The sequence below is a fragment of the Rhinoraja longicauda genome, chromosome 1 (assembly GCF_053455715.1).
Source record: "Rhinoraja longicauda isolate Sanriku21f chromosome 1, sRhiLon1.1, whole genome shotgun sequence".
Taxonomy (NCBI): Eukaryota; Metazoa; Chordata; class Chondrichthyes; order Rajiformes; family Arhynchobatidae; genus Rhinoraja; species Rhinoraja longicauda.
The window spans coordinates 92,625,222-92,643,360 of NC_135953.1; the positions used below are offsets into that span (position 1 = coordinate 92,625,222).

The 18,139-nt window shown below is 43.9% G+C and overlaps 1 protein-coding gene across 1 annotated transcript; it reads left to right on the top strand.

Annotated features, from left to right (window-relative positions):
- The first annotated feature begins 1,378 nt into the window (after nt 1-1,378).
- Nucleotides 1,379-12,160, top strand: mad2l1 (MAD2 mitotic arrest deficient-like 1 (yeast)). Its single transcript, XM_078411317.1, has 5 exons — nt 1,379-1,494; nt 3,070-3,216; nt 7,097-7,217; nt 8,981-9,084; nt 11,163-12,160. Exons 1-5 carry the CDS (start codon nt 1,422-1,424, stop codon nt 11,324-11,326), a joined length of 609 nt encoding a protein of 202 aa, XP_078267443.1. The 5' UTR covers nt 1,379-1,421; the 3' UTR covers nt 11,327-12,160.
- Nucleotides 12,161-18,139: the final 5,979 nt, after the last annotated feature.

Below are 18,139 nucleotides of genomic sequence, written 5' to 3' on the forward strand. Positions count from 1 at the left end.
CAAGGGAATTAAATGTGACATCCCCAAGTTTGCGGATGACACAAAGCTGGGTGGCAGTGTGAACAGCGAAGAGGATGCTATGAGGCTGCAGGGCGACTTTGATAAGTTGGGTGAGTGGGCCGATGCATGGCAGATGCAGTATAATGTGGTTAAATGTGAGGTTATCCATTTTGATGGCAAGGACAGGAAGGCAGATTATTACCTGAATGGTGTCAGATTAGGAAAAGGGAAGGTGCAATGAGAACTGGGTATGCTTGTACATCAGTCACTGAAAGTGCGCATGCAGGTAGTGAAGAAAGCTAATGGCATGTTGGCCTTCATTGCAAGAGGATTTGAGTTTAGGAGCAACGAGGTCCTACTGCAGTTGCACAGAGCCCTGGTGAAACTGCACCTGGAGTATTGTGTGTAATTTTGGTCCCCTAATTTGAGGAAGGACATTACTGCTATTGAGGGAGTGCAGTGTAGATTCACCAGATTAATTCCTGGGATGGCAGGACTGACATGTGATGAAAGAATAGGTCGATTTTGCTTATATTCACTGGAATTTAAAAGGATGAGAGCGGATCTAATACAAAGATATAAAATTCTTAAAGGATTGGTCAGGCTAGATGCAGGAAAAAAATTCCTGATGTTGGGGGAATCCAGAACCAGGTATCAGTTTAAGAATAAAGGGTAGGCCAATTAGGACTGAGATGAGGAAAAACCTTTTCACCCAGAGTTGTGAATCTGTGGAATTCTCTGCCACAGAAGGCAGTTGAGGCCAATTCATTGGATGTTTTCAAGAGTTACCTGCATGCCTACTTTCAGTGACTGATGTACAAGGGCACCCAGGTCTCGTTGCACCTCCCCTTTTCCTAATCTGACACCATTCAGATAATAATCTGCCTTCTTGTTCTTGCCACCAAAGTGGATATAACTTCACATTTATCCACCTTATACTGCATCTGCCCACTCACCCAACCTATCCAAGTCACCCTGCAGCCTCATAGCATCCTCCTCGCAGCTTACACTGTCACCCAGCTTTGTGTCATCCACAAACTATAGACGACGATGTAGAGATAAAGCACAATGAATGAAAGATTTGCAGAAATGTAACGATGATAAAGGAAACAGGCCATTGTCAGCTCGAATGTATTTATTCACAAAATGCTGGAGTAACTCAGCAGGTCAGGCAGCATCTCAGGAGAGAAGGAATGGGTGACGTTTCGGGTCGAGACCCTTCTTCAGGCCATTGTCAGCTGTTTGTTGGGTGAAAACCAGAAGCCCCAGGGCCACTTGCCCCGCCCCCTTCACTCTCTGCACCGCGCATGCGCATCCGCGACCACCACACCCCCCGCCGCCTCCTTCTTCCGCGTTCACTGCGCAGGCGCGGGGCCGCTGACGCCGCGCAGGCGCAGTGGGCGCGCCCGGGTTTGAAAGTGATGGCGGGTAAAGTGGCGACGCGCGAGGGGATCACCCTGCGGGGCAGCGCCGACATCGTGGCGCAGTTCTTCTGTGAGTGGCCGCGCTGGCGCAGCAGTGGCGGGGTTGGGGCCGGACAGCGAGCGGCACTGCCACGGTGCGGTGGCCCGGGGCTTGTGCTGCTCTTGCTGCGGCGGCGGAGCGGGTGGTGTCGGGAGGAGCCGCAGTCGCAGTCAGATGCTGGTTTAATCTGGTGTGAAGGAGGGTCTCGCCCCGAGCCGCCGCCGCCCCTTCCCTCCCCTCAGGTACTCTGGTCTGCCTGACCCGCCGAGTTACTCCGGCATTTTGGGTCTTATCTGCGGTTACATTTGGGCTGGGCTGCGTTGCGTGCTGGCCGGGGCAGGGCCGCAGCGACACTTATACAACAACGTGAAAAAGCCGTTCGTTTTCCGGACAGGTTAACTTGTGCGATGACGTACGGTGCAAAACAAAGACCCCTCCCCCCACCCCCCCTCCCTCCACTTCCCCCCCTCCCCCACTACTTCCCCCCCCCTCCCCCACTACTTCCCCCCTCCCCCACTACTTCCCCCCTCCCCCCACTACTTCCCCCCTCCCCTCCCCCCACTACTTCCCCCCTCCCCTCCCCCCACTACTTCCCCCCTCCCCACCCCCCACTACTTCCCTCCCCCCACCACTTCCCTCCCCCACCACTTACCTCCTCCCCTCCCCCACCACTTCCCTTCTCCCCTCCCTCCCACCACTTCCCTCCACCATTTCCCCCCTCCCCCCACCATTTCCCCCCTCCCCCCACCACTTCCCCCCTCCCCCCCACCACTTCCCCCCTCCCCCCCAAAAAACATCTGTTGACATTAAAGATTACTGAAACAATAGTCTTGTAAACATTGGTCATGTGTTTGTGACTAAAAATTAAATTAGTAACTGAAACAATAGCTGAATGCTGGAAATACTCAACAGATCAATCAGCCGCCAGAGGGAAAAGGTATAATGTAACATTTTGGATTTAGACTGCATTAAGACTGAGTGGGAACAGGAAAGACTGCTGGCATAAAGCAGTGTGAATGGGGGTGGGGATATCTCTGGTCGGGGATATGTGAATGCGGATGGGGAGGGGATGTTTGGCCAGTGGAGATGAACAGATGAGTGTGTAGGAGTTGAGCATGGTGGCTGTGTGTTACCTGAGATTGAAAAATGCAATGTTCATACCATTCTGTTGTAACCTACTCATGCAGAATCTGCTATAAACACCAACTCTCACATCTATCTTGACTACTTCCTCTATCCTGCCTCCTCTAAGGATGCCATCCCTTTTACTCAACTTCTCAGTCACTGCCACATCTGTTGTCAAGATGAGGGTCTCCGTTGTAGATGTTCTGAGATGTTCTTTATTTGGAAGTGTGGCTTCCCCTCTGCCGCCGTTGATAGAACCCTCATGGGTGTTTCCTGTATTCCTGGTACGTATGCTCAGAACAGCAAATCCTACTCCCCCATCCTGGACAGAACAATGATCTCAATTAGCTGTCTCTACTGTGTACCGACCGGCAATCTCCTGCTTCCCCTCCGTCCTAGTGCATGGTCTCAACATTTGTAGCATGCGTGAATCAATAATTTGGCTTTGATTAACAGATGTGGTTAATTGCTTTTTTCCAGCTTATGGAATCAACAGTATTTTGTACCAACGTGGAATCTATCCGCCAGAATCTTTCACACGTGTACAGAAGTATGGGCTCACAATGCTCGTCACAACAGATCCTGTCCTTAACAATTATCTGAAGAACGTAGTTGGCCAGCTAAAAGGTATTATTTCATTTTTAATTTTGTTGCAGGAATTTGAACATTTTCTAGAATGTTTTAATCGTTGAGTGCGAGATCTAATTTGTTGTGACTTCATTTTCCACCTTGGATTTTATAGATGTGAAAAATCTAACCAAAATCTGTTATTATTACTTTTGGTTCAATCCTATCATGAAAGAAGTTGTATAAAATGTTCAAGTGCACTAAACAGCCTAAACCTGGCAGGATATCAGCTAATTGACAAGTTTTAATTTAATGGTTCACAAAACTGAGTAATTACAAATGGTATTTCTGGCGACCAAAGATCGTATCCCATGGATGATCCAGTGTTGATCCAGGTATCTATCTTGCTCCAGAAGCAGGTGTGCTGTAATGGTGGGCAAAAGTCTGATTGTATGAAACTGGGGGATTAGTCACTTGTCCCCATTCTGCTTCTAACACTGGTCCTTTCTACACACTTCTGGTCTCTGCATCACTTTCTTTATCTCGAACTTCCTGTTTTGTTTGCTGGTGCCACTATGTACAAATCATAAACATTGAGAGGGAATGGGGAAAATAGTACTATTAAGTGAGGCAAGCGTGATTAACAAATCTTAGAAGGTGGTGAATGCAGGAAACTGATTAGTCTAGTATGTTCATCCATTCTAACATCTATATACTAAAACTCACTTTTGTTCGCTTGTTCCTGTGTTACAGCCAAAACTATACATGATAGCGCGACAGTTTTCGGTCCACCTTACTCACCGTAGACCTGTGGTGCTATGGAAGAGGTTTCATTGAGATCGATTTTATATTTTAAAAGTTATTCACATTTTAAAGTTTAAAAATCCGTGAATGCGCAGTCGGGGCTCCGTTGATCTGGTACTTGCGTAAGATGGCCGTTGCATCTGTGCGTGCGCAGAACAAACGCGTCTGCGCCTGCGCAGTTGGGCCCCGTTGAGCAGGGCTTGGCCGCCTGTCTCTTGGGGGCGGGATAGCCAGGCCTGGTGCCGGGGAAAGCAGCTGGAGCCTGGGGCTGGAGGTGACCGGTAACTGCGAGCCTGAGGTTGGCCAAGGGGAAAGGAGGCAGCAACAGCAGTGGCGGTGAGGCCGGGCGTTGGTGGAGGCCTGGGCCTGCCCTTGGCACCCTCCTCTCCCCGGCCGGCTCAGCGCCTTCCCCCCGCTGCCCAGAATCCAGCGACGCAGCAACAGTGGGAGAGCCGCCACTGTCTACCACTGAACATCCCTGCACCGGGACGAGACAGGACTCTCCCTCACCCCCGCTCCAACAATGGCGGCATTCCGGGCCGGGAGGCGGGTTGCTATGGCAACCGCGGGTTGCTCCAGGGAGGGGAAGAGGGGTTGGGGAGGGCGTGGGAGAGGAGAGGAGAGAGGGGGAAGTGGGAGGGGGGAGAGGGGAGGAGAGGATGCAGGAGTGGTTTGGGCCTAACGGGTCCACTTGGTCTAGTTGTATATAATATTGTATGTGGTACACTGACATCAACTGTTTAGAAGTGGTAAGTGCTTCTCATCCATCCCGACAAGATGCTTTCTATGCTACATCTGAAGAATTGGTAAGAGTCATTGAGATAATGCAGACTTTCCTTAGAATTCTCAGGATGCAGAGGCATTGTTTTCTTCACTTGTAATTGAACCAAAACAATTTTTTAATATTTATACTTTGGAACTTGCTGCTCTCAACCATCTGCACATTAGCACTATTGTAATAAACTGAAGCATGTACTACACTCCACTTCCTGAAGTCAATGACCAGTTCCTTCCTTTTGCTAACATCGAGGGATGCTACTAAGCTCTATCGTCATCCCGTGCTCCCTCGCCATTGATCGAGCCACAAAAGTGGGTGATTTTGCAGATAGTGAATATGGTTGTAAAAAATCACAGCAGGATCTTGATCGATTGGCCAGGTGGATTGATGGAATTTTGATGGAAATGCGCGGTGGTGCATTTTGGGAAGTCTAACATGGGCAGGGCCTACGCAGTAGGGCTCTGGGGAACGTTGTAGACCAGAGGGATCGAGGAGTGCAAGTGCATGTTCTTTGAAGGTGGAGTCGCAAGGAGATAGGGTGGTCAAAAAGGCGTTTGCTCATTGGCCTTCACCAGTCAGAGTATTGAGTATAGAAGTTGGGAGGTCATGTTGCAGTTGTATAAGATGTTGGTGAGGCGGCATTTAGAGTATTGTGTTCAGTTCTGGGCACAATGTTACAGAAAAGATGTCAAGCTGGAAAGGGTACAGAGAAGATTTACAAGGATGTTGCCAGGGCTAGAGGGTCTGAGCTATAGGGAGAGGTTGAGTAGGCTGGGACTCTATTCCTTGGAGCGCAGGGCAAGGAGGGGTGATCTTATTGAGATGTATAAAATCATGAGAGGAATAGATCGGGTAGATGCATAGTCTTGCCCAGAGTAGGAGAAACGATGACCAGAGGACATAGATTTCAGGTGAAGGGGAAAAGATTTAATAGGAATCTGAGGGGGTAACTTTTTCTCACAAAGGGTGGTGGGTGTATGGAACAAGCTGCCAGAGGAGGTAGTTGAGGCTGGGTCTATCCCAACATTTAAGAAACCGTTAGACAGGTACATGGATCGGACAGGTTTTAAGGGATATGGACCAAATGCAGACAGGTGGGACTAGTGTAGCTGGGACATGTTGGCCGGTGTGGGCAAGTTGGGCTGAAGGGCCTGTTTCCACACTGTCTCACTCTATGACTGAGGTCTGACCAACTACAGTGGTGTCTTCTGCAAATTTCTAAATGGAGTTAAAGCAAAATTTGTCTGCGGTCATGAGTGTTTAGGAAGAATAATGATATTGATATATTATTGTCACATGTACTTGGACACAATGGAACATTTGATTTGTGTGCTGACCAGGCAAATCATACTGTATTTGCTTGGAAAGCAAAGTGCAAAATAAAGATAAGGGAAGCAGTGCAGAATATAGTGTTACAGCTACAGAGTGCAGATTTTAAAAGAAAGTGCAAGGGCCAGGGTGAGTTTACATTGGGAGATCGAGAATACATGCTCAGCATATGAGAGGTCTGTTCAAAAGTCTGATAACAACAGGGAAGAAACTGTTCTTGAATCCGGTGGTATGTTTGCAAGCTTTTGTATCTTCTACTTGTTGGAACTGGGGAAAAGAGAGAGTGACTGGAGTGTGAGCTGGCCTTGATAACTTTCTCGAAGCAGCATGAAGTGTACATTAAGAGGCAGAGAACGCACGCTTGCAGAGTACGTTGCTGACAATTATGGAGGATGTTTTATCGTCTGTCCTTACTGATTGCAATCTCTGGGTCAGGAAGTCAAGGATCAAGTTGCAGAACGTCTAGGAGTTTGGCGATTAGTTTGGTTGGGCCTTTTGAGCTGTGTAGCTATGATTCTCACTTCTGTGAATTGCGTTATTGAAGGCAGGGCTATAATGAATAATTTGTGTTTGGAAAATATATCGCCAGTTGTAAACCTCCAATCTAGCAGACAATGATGTCTGATTATTGCTTGTAATTGCAATTGAAAATGTTTTGTTCAAACGATGTTCTTGATGGTATTAATTTTTCCACTTAATATTTGATTAAAATTGACATTCAATCGCAACAGGCATTAACAAGCAATAATAGTTTTGCTATGGACTGTAAAGTTCGTTATTTCAAGATTAGGATGGTGGAATCTTGAGCAAAGAGTATTGGAGGAATTCAGTGGGTCAGGTGGCATATGCGGAGGAAATGGACAGACATTTTGGCCCTTGAAATATTAACTGTCCATTGTCCTTCACAGATGCTGCTTGATGTGCTGGGTTCATCCAGCAGTTTGTGTTTTGCTGTTAGATAATGGTTCTGGATTATTGTTACTCCTTTTCACTTTAGCAAGACCATATTTTTTTTGTTCTTTATTTCAGATTGGTTATGTAACCACTTTGTCCAACGGCTTGTGGTGGTTGTCAACAGCATTGAAACCAATGATGTGTTAGAAAGGTGGCAGTTCGACATTGAGTGTGACAAAACCATGACTGAAAACAGGTAAATCTTGAACTATTCTGCACTAGAGGTATTGTGCACCGTTCCATGTTGAAAATTTAAGACAATCATAAAATAGGTTACTTTTGCCGATGTGGTTTTTAGATAATAGATCTGCCTTGATATACCTGGGTCAGAACTGCCGAGAACCTTTTGCAACTATCCCTATTAACTAGAACCTTGCATTATGTAAGAGAAGTGTCAACTAGTAAATAATGTTTATAAACTATCTGTTGGCTGAAGATTGATTAATGGGAAGATGTGTTTGGCAAATCCACATTACACATTTACTTAGAAGTGTGAGATATGGAAACACTGGCTCTTGTATTGATTGCCAGTAATTGTATTTATAAATTTCCCCTACAAGTGAACATTCACTTGTAACCAATGCAATATTGTGAATGTTTAAGTGTTGGCTGACACTTCAAAGTGTTTTTTGTATGGACAAAAATAGAAGTAGTTAAGTGTCTGTTTCTTAAGTTTGAAATCGCACATCACTTTTCAAATATAAGTACTTGGTTCTCCTTAAGTGAGATGCTAGCCTTGTTTTCCACTCATTTGTGTATCTTGATAGTGTTATAAGGTGGCAGCTGTAGTTGCATTTTGTTTTGTGTGTGTGACGGGTGGGTGGAGTGAAGCATGGACTGAACTCTTCCCCTGGTTATTCTGGTTATCTGCTTATTCATCTCATTATCAAGGATATTTGAGGTTACTGTTCTGAGAGTTATTGTTGCAGTCAGCTTTCTTCGGATAATTATGCATCAAAACAATTGTTCCAAATCATGATTGAAAGATGTAAAAGAGTCAGGATTGTATGAGTCATTTAATTTTGTTTTACTTCCAGAACCTTTGCTCACCCAGAGTACATTGTCTGGACTATTTACATTAGAACAACCAATTACTTCCTCAATCCTGTTCCATTAACCTGCTGACACCCAACTTTGCTTGTTCCCCATGTTAGCTGATGTTGATAACTGCTCCCATTATTGTTATTGTTCTCTTACTTTCACCTTTTCCACACCATCGTTAACAACTTTTTCAAAAATAAGTGATCAGAGCAGAATTAGGTAATTTGGTCGATCAAGTTTACTCCGCCATTCAATCATGGCTGATCTATGTTAACCTCATTCTCCTGCTTTCTCCCCATACCTCCTGGCACCTGTCAGTAACACAAGAGTAACACCTACTCTTGACTCCTTTGCTTTTGCAAATGGACATCCAAACTCCAAACCATAATAAGACAGACATAATAAGAAAGTTGATCACCAGATTGATAGAAAAATGGAATTTGTCATTATTAACAGACATGAGAGTTTTGACATGAACCTCAACCAAGAAAGTATACTTGGAGTTTTCACAAGTTCAGTCTTCAAATCAGATAATTGCCTCCCAGAGTTGCAACTAAATTATTTTAAACACAGAAACCCCATAGTATTTGGAATAGGCTTTCAAATGTAAATAACTTGAAATGGGGCAAAAAATGTAATGAACAAGATGGTGAATAAAGTATGCGTGTAATTTTGGGAGTTTGTTTCAGTCTCATTTAATTTGAAGCCAATTGCTATCAAAGTTGGTTATAACAAGACCTAGAGTGGCAAAATAAATTTGGCAATTAGCTTTTTAAAATGTTCTTATTTTATGATTTATAGGGCATTTTTCATTTCAGAAAGTGTGTTGTGTTTCAATATTTGAAATTGAACGCCAGAGATTTAAAGACTAATGTTATTTGGCTAGTTCATTTGTTCAATCTAATCGTGTTATTGCAGCGAAGCAAGGGTAACATCGGAGAAAGCGATTCAAGATGAAATCCGATCCGTCATCAGACAGATCACTGCCACGGTAACTTTCCTGCCATTGCTCGATGCTGCATGTAAGTGAATATTCTTAATTCATATTAAAATAATTTCATTTGTTACTGATTATTTGATTATCTTTCCATAGTCCATCTTCAGTATTGAGTGTACTATTAATTACTGTACTTTTGCTAGTTTCCAAGTGTCGAGTGAAAACAATGCTCTAATTGTGGAGACAAAGAACTGCAGATGTGGATTTAGCCTCCTTTCTTCCCCCATCTTCAGTGTGCCCACCATTTCTCCCACTATTCTGCCCTTTCTCCTTCTCCTGTCCAACCTATTACCTTCTCTCTGGCTTCACATTTCACTTCTCCTTGCTTATTTTACACCCTTCTGTCTCCTTTTCATCTCTGTCCACCCATCTGCGATCATACTCCCTCACCTGTATCTACCTATAACTTGCCAGGCTTTGTCCCGTCCCCACTTTTCCAGCTATCTCCACTACGACAATCAGTTTGAAGAACGGTTCTGACCCGAACTGTCGTCTGTTCATGTTCCCCAGAGTTATTCCAGCACTTCCTGCTCTGTAATTATCTTAATTTTATTGTTCTGTCAGACGTTTCTTAGTCCGAAGTTTTCATTTGAGTTAGGAAGCAATCCGCCTCAGAATCTTGCAAATATATAGGTGTAACAATTTTCTGCAAGCTTCGTTTGCACCTCAAACAAAACAGCCAAAATTAGTAATGATTTTAAGTTCTAGTAGAAAGCTTCTTGAATACAGTATGGTTTACTCGCACACTAGAAAAACTTCAATGGATCAAAGATTTCCCATGAATTAAAAAAAAATTGCCCTGGTATCAAAACTGTAAAATTTAAAGAAACATGAGTGACTTGAGCTGTCCAGCTTGGAGTGCAATAACAGAGCAGCAATATTGTGTTGCATGAGGTAGGAAGCAGTATGCAAGCAGGCAAGGAGTGACTTGTGGAGTGCTGCAAGGCTCAGTGTTGGGACCCCAGTTATTTCCAATATATATTAACATTTTAGACAAGGGAATTAAATGTAACATCTCCAAGTTTGCAGATGACACAAAGCTGGGTGGCAGTGTGAGCTGCGAGGAGGAGGCTATGAGGCTGCAGGGTGACTTGGACAGGTTGGGTGAGTGTGCAGAAGCATGGCAGATGCAGTATAATGTGGATAAATGTGAGGTTATTCACTTTGGTGGCAAGAACAGGAAGGCAGATTATTATCTGAATGGTGTCAGATTAGGAAAAGGGGAGGTGCAACGAGACCTGTATATCAGTCACTGAAAGTAAGCCTGCAGGTACAGCAGGCAGTGAAGAAAGCTAATGGCATGTTGGCCTTCATTGCGAGAGGATTTGAGTTTAGGAGCAAGGAGGTCCTACTGCAGTTGTACAGGGCCCTTGTGAGACTGCACCTGGAGTAGTGTGCAATTTTAGTCTCCTAATTTGAGGAAGGACATTATTACTATTGAGGGAGTGCAGCATCAGTTCACCAGGTTGATTTGGCGGGATTGACATATGATTAAATAATGGGTCGACTGGGCTTGTATTCACTGAAATTTAGGATGAGAGTGGATTGTATGGAAAAATATAAAATTCTTAAAGGCTTGGATAGGCTAGATGCAGGAAAAATGTTCCCGATGTTGGAGGATTCCAGAACCAGGGTTAACAGTTTAAGTATAAGGAGTAGGCCATTTAGGACTGAGATGAAGAAAAACTTTTTCACCCAGAGAGTTGTGAATCTGGAATTCTCTGCCACAGAAGGCAGTGGAGGCCAATTCACGGGATGTTTTCAAGAGAGAGTTAGGTGTAGCTCTTGGGGCTAAAGGAATCAAGGGATATGGGGGAAAAGCAGGAATGGGGTACTGATTTTGGATGATCAGCCATGATCATATTGAATGGCAGCGCTGACTCAAAGGGCTAAATGGCCTACACCTATTTTCTACGTCTATGTTTATATCATTGAAATGGATGTGAGACATGATTAGGAGAGTTGAAAACCCTGAAATTTGTTTTAAAAGATGTATGCTGCAATAGTAACTTAATGGTCATTCGCACTGTCTACGTGTCTGAACTTGGGCCTGTACTGACCATCTATTTTAATTTTTAATTTGCAACACTTTTGGTTTTGCAGGTTCTTTTGATCTACTGATATATACAGATAAAGATCTTGAAGTACCAGAAATGTGGGAAGAATCGGGACCACAATTTATAAACAATTCTGAAGAAGTTCGTCTGCGATCTTTCACCACCACCATACACAAAGTAAACAGTTTGGTTGCGTACAAAAAAAATTGATTCTTTTTAATGAAGCGTGATGTACAGAATCGCCTTGTATATTAAACTGTATTTATACAGATGTTCTACCATTTAATGGTTTCACTTCTAGTTTGTGTTCCTGATAATGTGTCAACTGTCTGTTATATTTGTCTAATCCTTGTTTTCCATTGTAAAACTACAGTTTCTCTAGAGTTGAAGAATTTTCTTTGAACTTTTGTTTCCTAAGTTGTACAATTTATAGATGTTTTAACAATGTGTAACTACCATATTTTGCATTAGAGATGAGTTTTAATGAGACAATTTGTATACTGGCATTTATTTTAGAGGTTGGGAGCTAAAAATAGACTGGTGGTTCTTAATCATGTGCTGAAGGACGAGGCAGAAGTACAACTGCTTGTGCTTTTATAGCTTTTAATATACGTAATCTCAGTTCACTGATTCCCCTCCACTCCCCCAAAATCTGTTGTATATTGATTTTTTTTCCCAGTAAGCAAATATAAAGTCTTCATTTATAAATTGGTCTGAGGTTGGTTTAATTAAAAATCATTTTAGAATTGTGTTTTGAAGATGGTAAAGTTAGTCTGATTATTAAGAATCAGGTTGATGGCATCTGCCACTGGATTTGACTAGAACATTTCAACCCTCAGTGCTTTTGAATAATCCAGTGTGCCTTCAGCAGACCTGGTGATAGCATCAGTTCCTCTCTGAAGGAACAGGTAATCTACCTAGCAGACCAAAATCTTTAATTCTTGCAGTCATATAAACATAAGTTGGTGGTAGCTATAGTGTACTGATGTATGTGCTCTCTTTGCATATTTGTTACTATCTTTATATGATATAAAATAAAATCATTGGTAAATACAGTCTAATGGAATGTTTATTTGTTTATATTAGAAATGCAAGTACGTTAAACTTTATCTGCTATCTATGCCTCTTGAATTCTCCTACTGCAGGTAAAAATTTCTGAGGAAAGTCTTAGAAAACTTATGAAGGATTCAAAAATGACTTGACACATGTTTAGCAACAAAATTGCTCAAACTATAATGCCATTTTGCTACCTTTATTCCCATTCATTTTGTGAAAGAAAGAAGATATGCAAGCATAGACACAAGAAACTGCAGGTGCTGGAATCTTGAGCAAAAAAAGCTGCTGGATGAACTCGGCGGGTCAGGCATATCTGTGAAATGGGCAGACGTTTCAGGTTATCCTGACTACTCTTCAGATCCGAAACGTCATCTGTTTATTTCACTCCACAGATGCTGCAAGACACCCAAGCAAATAGGCATAAGGGATCTATTCAAAAAGGCTAGTAAGCATATATATCCTCTGTCTTTGACTTCAACTCACAACTGATATGTCATTAGAATATACAATACAACAATTCAACAGAAATTTGCAATTACCTTTAATTTTAGTAGCCTATCCCAGTGTTGGCTATGCATAGCCTCTTTTTTTGCAAGTTAGTTCAAACTGAATATCATTCCTGCGTTTTACAAAATGAGTGTGAAAAAACATTTTTATACATGAGCAGAGAAGTTGAAGCACAGTAACATCTCTGAAGATTTGGCATCATGTGATGATGAGTACGATCATTTTGATTTAGTTTTACGTTAATAATTAGCTTTAAAATGTAGGATATCAGTGTAAAAGATTTGGCTTTTAAAAAGCCAATATGTCATAGTTTGGAAATGTATTTAAAGGTTTATACATGGAATACAGATGTGTGATGGACAGTGATTTCTGAGCAATTTTCATGCAACCAGCATGTTCCCTTTCTCATGCATGCAGATAATTGTGTATTCTGTATTTTATAGACAATAGGTGCAGGAGTAGGCCATTCAGCCCTTCGAGCCAGCACCGCCATTCAATGCGATCATGGCTGATCACTCTCAATCAGTACCCCGTTCCTGCCTTCTCCCCATACCCCCTCACTCCGCTATCCTTAAGAGCTCTATCCAGCTCTCTCTTGAAAGCATCCAACGAACTGGCCTCCACTGCCTTCTGAGGCAGAAAATTCAACACCTTCACCACTCTCTGACTGAAAAAGTTCTTCCTCATCTCCGTTCTAAATGGCCTACCCCTTATTCTTAAGCTGTGGCCCCTTGTTCTGGACTCCCCCAACATTGGGAACATGTTTCCTGCCTCTAATGTGTCCAATCCCCTAATTATCTTATACGTTTCAATAAGATCCCCCCTCATCCTTCTAAATTCCAGTGTATACAAGCCTAATTGCTCCAGCCTTTGAACATACGACAGTCCCGCCATTCCAGGAATCAACCTAGTGAACCTACGCTGCATGCCCTCAATAGCAAGAATATCCTTCCTCAAATTTGGAGACCAAAACTGCACACAGTACTCCAGGTGCGGTCTCACCAGGGCCCGGTACAACTGTAGAAGGACCTCTTTGCTCCTATACTCAACTCCTCTTGTTACGAAGGCCAACATTCCATTGGCTTTCTTCACTGCCTGCTGTACCTGCATGCTTCCTTTCAGTGACTGATGCACTAGGACACCCAGATCTCGTTGAACATCCCCTCTTCCTAACTTGGCACCATTCAGATAATAATCTGCCTTTCTATTCTTACTTCCAAAGTGAATAACCTCACACTTATCTACATTAAACTGCATCTGCCATGTATCCGCCCACTCACACAACCTGTCCAAGTCACCCTGCAGCCTTATTGCATCTTCCTCACAATTCACACTACCCCCCAGCTTAGTATCATCTGCAAATTTGCTAATGGTACTTTTAATCCCTTCATCTAAGTCATTAATGTATATCATAAATAGCTGGCGTCCCAGCACCGAACCTTGCGGTACCCCACTGGTCACTGCCTGCCATTCCGAAAGGGACCCATTTATCCCCACTCTTTGCTTTCTGTCTGCCAACCAATTTTCTATCCATGTCAGTACCCTACCCCCAATACCATGTGCTCTAATTTTGCCCACTAATCTCCTATGTGGGACCTTGTCGAAGGCTTTCTGAAAGTCGAGGTACACCACATCCACTGACTCCCCTGTCAATTTTCCTAGTTACATCCTCAAAAAATTCCAGTAGATTTGTCAAGCATGATTTCCCCTTCGTAAATCCATGCTGACTCGGAATGATCCTGTTACTGCTATCCAAATGCTCAGCAATTTCGTCTTTTATAATTGACTCCAGCATCTTCCCCAGAACTGATGTCAGACTAACTGGTCTATAATTACCCGTTTTCTCTCTCCCTCCTTTCTTAAAAAGTGGTATAACATTTGCTATCCTCCAATCCACAGGAACTGATCCTGAATCTATAGAACATTGAAAAATGATCTCCAATGCTTCCACTATTTCTAGAGCCACCTCCTTAAGTACCCTGGGATGCAGACCATCAGGCCCTGGGGATTTATCAGCCTTCAGTCCCATCAGTCTACCCAACACCATTTCCTGCGTAATGTGGATTTCCTTCAGTTCCTCCATCACCTAGGTTCTCCGGCCCCTAGAACATTTGGGAGATTGTGCGTATCCTCCTCAGTAAACACAGATCCAAAGTAACGGTTTAACTCGTCTGCCATTTCTTTGTTCCCCATAATAAATTCCCCTGCTTCTGTCTTCAAGGGACCCACATTTGCCTTGACTATTTTTTTCCTCTTCACGTACCTAAAAAAACTTTTGCTACCCTCCTTTATATTATTGGCTAGTTTACCCTCGTACCTCATCTTTTCTCCCCGTATTGCCTTTTTAGTTAACTTTTGTTGCTCTTTAAAAGAGTCCCAATCCTGTCTTCCCACTCTTCTTTGCTATGTTATACTTCCTCTCCTTAATTTTTATGCTGTCCTTGACTTCCCTCATCAGCCACAGGTGTCTTTTACTCCCCTTAGAGTCTTTCCGCCTCTTTGGGATAAATTGATCCTGCAACCTCTGCATTATTCCCAGGAATACCTGCCATTGCTGTTCTACCGTCTTCCCTGCTAGGGCCTCCTTCCAGTCAAATTTGGCCAGCTCCTGCCTCATGCCTCTGTAATCCCCTTTGCTATACTGTAATACCGACACTTCCGATTTTCCCTTCTGCCTTTCCATTTGCAGAGTAAAACTCATCATGTTGTGATCACTGCCTCCTAACGGCTCTTTTACCTCTAGTCCCCTTATCAGATCAGGATCATTACACAACACTAAATCCAGAATTGCCTTCTCCCTGGTAGGCTCCAGTACAAGCTGTTCTAAGAATCCATCTCGAAGGCACTCTACAAACTCTCTTTCCTGGGGTCCATTTCCAACCTGATTTTCCCAGTCTACCTGCATGTTGAAATCTCCCATAACCACCGTAGCATTACATTTGTGACACGCCAATTTTATCTTCTGATTCAACTTGCACCCTATGTCGAGGCTACTGTTTGGGGGCCTATAGATAACTCCCATTAGGGTCTTTTTACCCTTACAATTCCTCATTTCTATCCATACTGATTCAACATCTCCTGATTCTATGTCACCCCTTGCAAGGGAATGAATATCATTCCTTACCAGCAGAGCAACCCCACCCCCTCTGCCCACCTGTCTGTCTTTTCTATACGTTGTGTACCCCTGAATATTCAGTTCCCAGCCCTGGTCCTCTTGTAGCCATGTCTCAGTGATCCCTACAACATCATACTTGCCCATGACTAACTGAGCCTCAAGCTCATCCACTTTATTTTTTATACTACGCGCATTTAAGTACAACACTTTAACTTCTGTATTTACCTCCCCTCTCACATTGGTCACAAATGGCCCTGCCCTTAATCTCTTTTCCCCTCTAGAACTTCTGTTCCCATTCTTCCGAGAGTCTTCTGCAATATCTCCTGTATTCCCTTTAACCTCATCTTCATATTCACAATTTGTCAACCCCTCCCCCCCACTACTTAGTTTAAAGCCACAGGTGTCGCACTAGCAAACCTGCCTGCCAGAATGTTTGTCCCCCTGCTGTTAAGATGTAACCCGTCCCTTTTGTACAAGTCACCCCTTGCCCAGAAGAGATCCCAGTGGTCCAGAAATCTAAATCCCTGCTCTCTGCACCAGCCCCTCAGCCATAAATTCATACCCTCTATCTCTCTGTTCCTGGCCTCACCAGCACGAGGTACCGGTAGCAGTCCAGAGATAACCACCTTCGACGTCCTACTTCTCAGTCTTTTTCCTAACTCTCTAAACTCCCGCTATAGCACCTCCTTCCTCTTCCGCCCGATGTCATTCGTGCCCACGTGCACAACGACTTCAGGTTGATCGCCTTCCCTCACTAGGATTTTCTGAAGCCGGTCCGTGATGTGCTGAACCCTGGCACCAGGGAGGCAACAGACCATCCTCAAGTCCCTCCTGCTGCCACAGAATCTTCTGTCCGTCCCTCGGACGATGGAGTCACCCACCACTACGGCTCTTCCTGACTTCGGTCTCCCCTGTTGAGTAACCTTGCCAACAGGTCCGCCACTCGGACTGGAAACGTCTTCTGCCCCGACAGTTCCCAAGAGGGTATACCTATTTGTAATAGGCACAGCCACTGGGGTCTCCTGTAGTCCATGTCCACGTCCACTCCCCCCTGAAACAGTCTCCCACCTTCGCTCGACCTGGACCCTTGGCGTGACAGCCTCACAATAGGTCCTGTCGAGGAAACTCTCGCATCCCCGGATGGCCCTGAGGTCATCCAACTGCCTCTCCAACTCCACCACACGTCCATTCAGGAGCTGCACCTGGACACAGTTCTTGCAGGTGTAGCTCCCAGAAGCTCCAGCGACGTCCCTATCTTCCCACATCCTGCAGGAAACACACTGCACCAACTTTTCCGCCATTACCTTGTGTCTATAAACAGTTCAGGCTTAAAACAATTTTACCCTCCTCACCTCAGCCTCCTCGCCGAAGACTCGCAGCCAAAGACTCGCACTTTTCTCACTGGGCACAGACTCGCAGCCAAAGACTCGCACTTTTCTCACTGGGCACTTCCCTCACTGGGCTGCACCCTTTTGCAAGTCTTGCTTATATCACCAATTTAAATTGCCTGATTGTCCAATTTACCAGACTTCTTTCTCACTTAAATGATCAACCAATCCACGTATTCTCTTCTGACTGACTTATTGCACTGTAATTCCCACTCACTTACAGCCAATGGTGGTCCTCTCTCCAACTTCCCGACCTTTACAGACTGATTAACAGTGCCCTATTGGCGCTCTTTTTAAACTGCCGTTTCTACCACTATTAACAGGTACTTACTTTCAACCAATGGTCGTCCTCTCTCCAACTTCCCGACCTTTACAGACTGATTAACAGTGCCCTATTGGCGCTCTTTTTAAACTGCCGTTTCTACCACTATTAACAGGTACTTACTTTCAGCCAATGGTCGTCCTCTCTCCAACTTCCCGACCTTTACAGACTGATTTAAACTACATCTGCAGGAATAGCATACTGAGTCTTTTCCAACTTTGGGGCTGATAGAAGCTTGGAACATAACTTCAGTGTCCATTATAGGCTGGCCTTCTGGGTGGAAAAACTCAGCATGTCCTTTGACGTTAGTTTTTAAAGCTCAAATGGCACAGGATGATCGGTATCCACAATGAGTTTATGAGCACCAACAAATGTGCTATATTTGGTTTTACATTTCAGTTGAATTAAACCTTTAAAACATTTATGAACTAACTTCCTTTTTCTGATATTAGTAAACCTAATGAGCTGCATTGTTTAGATTAGTATAAATTTCGGAGTCATTTTGATAGATTTGTTGGTAAAATCAAGCATCAAATATAAAAACTTAGAGATAGCTGTAAGAATGGTTGACAACATGGTGCTTACTGTGGTCAAATTGGGCTGGAAATTTTGGTGCACTTGCACATGCTGTCAAG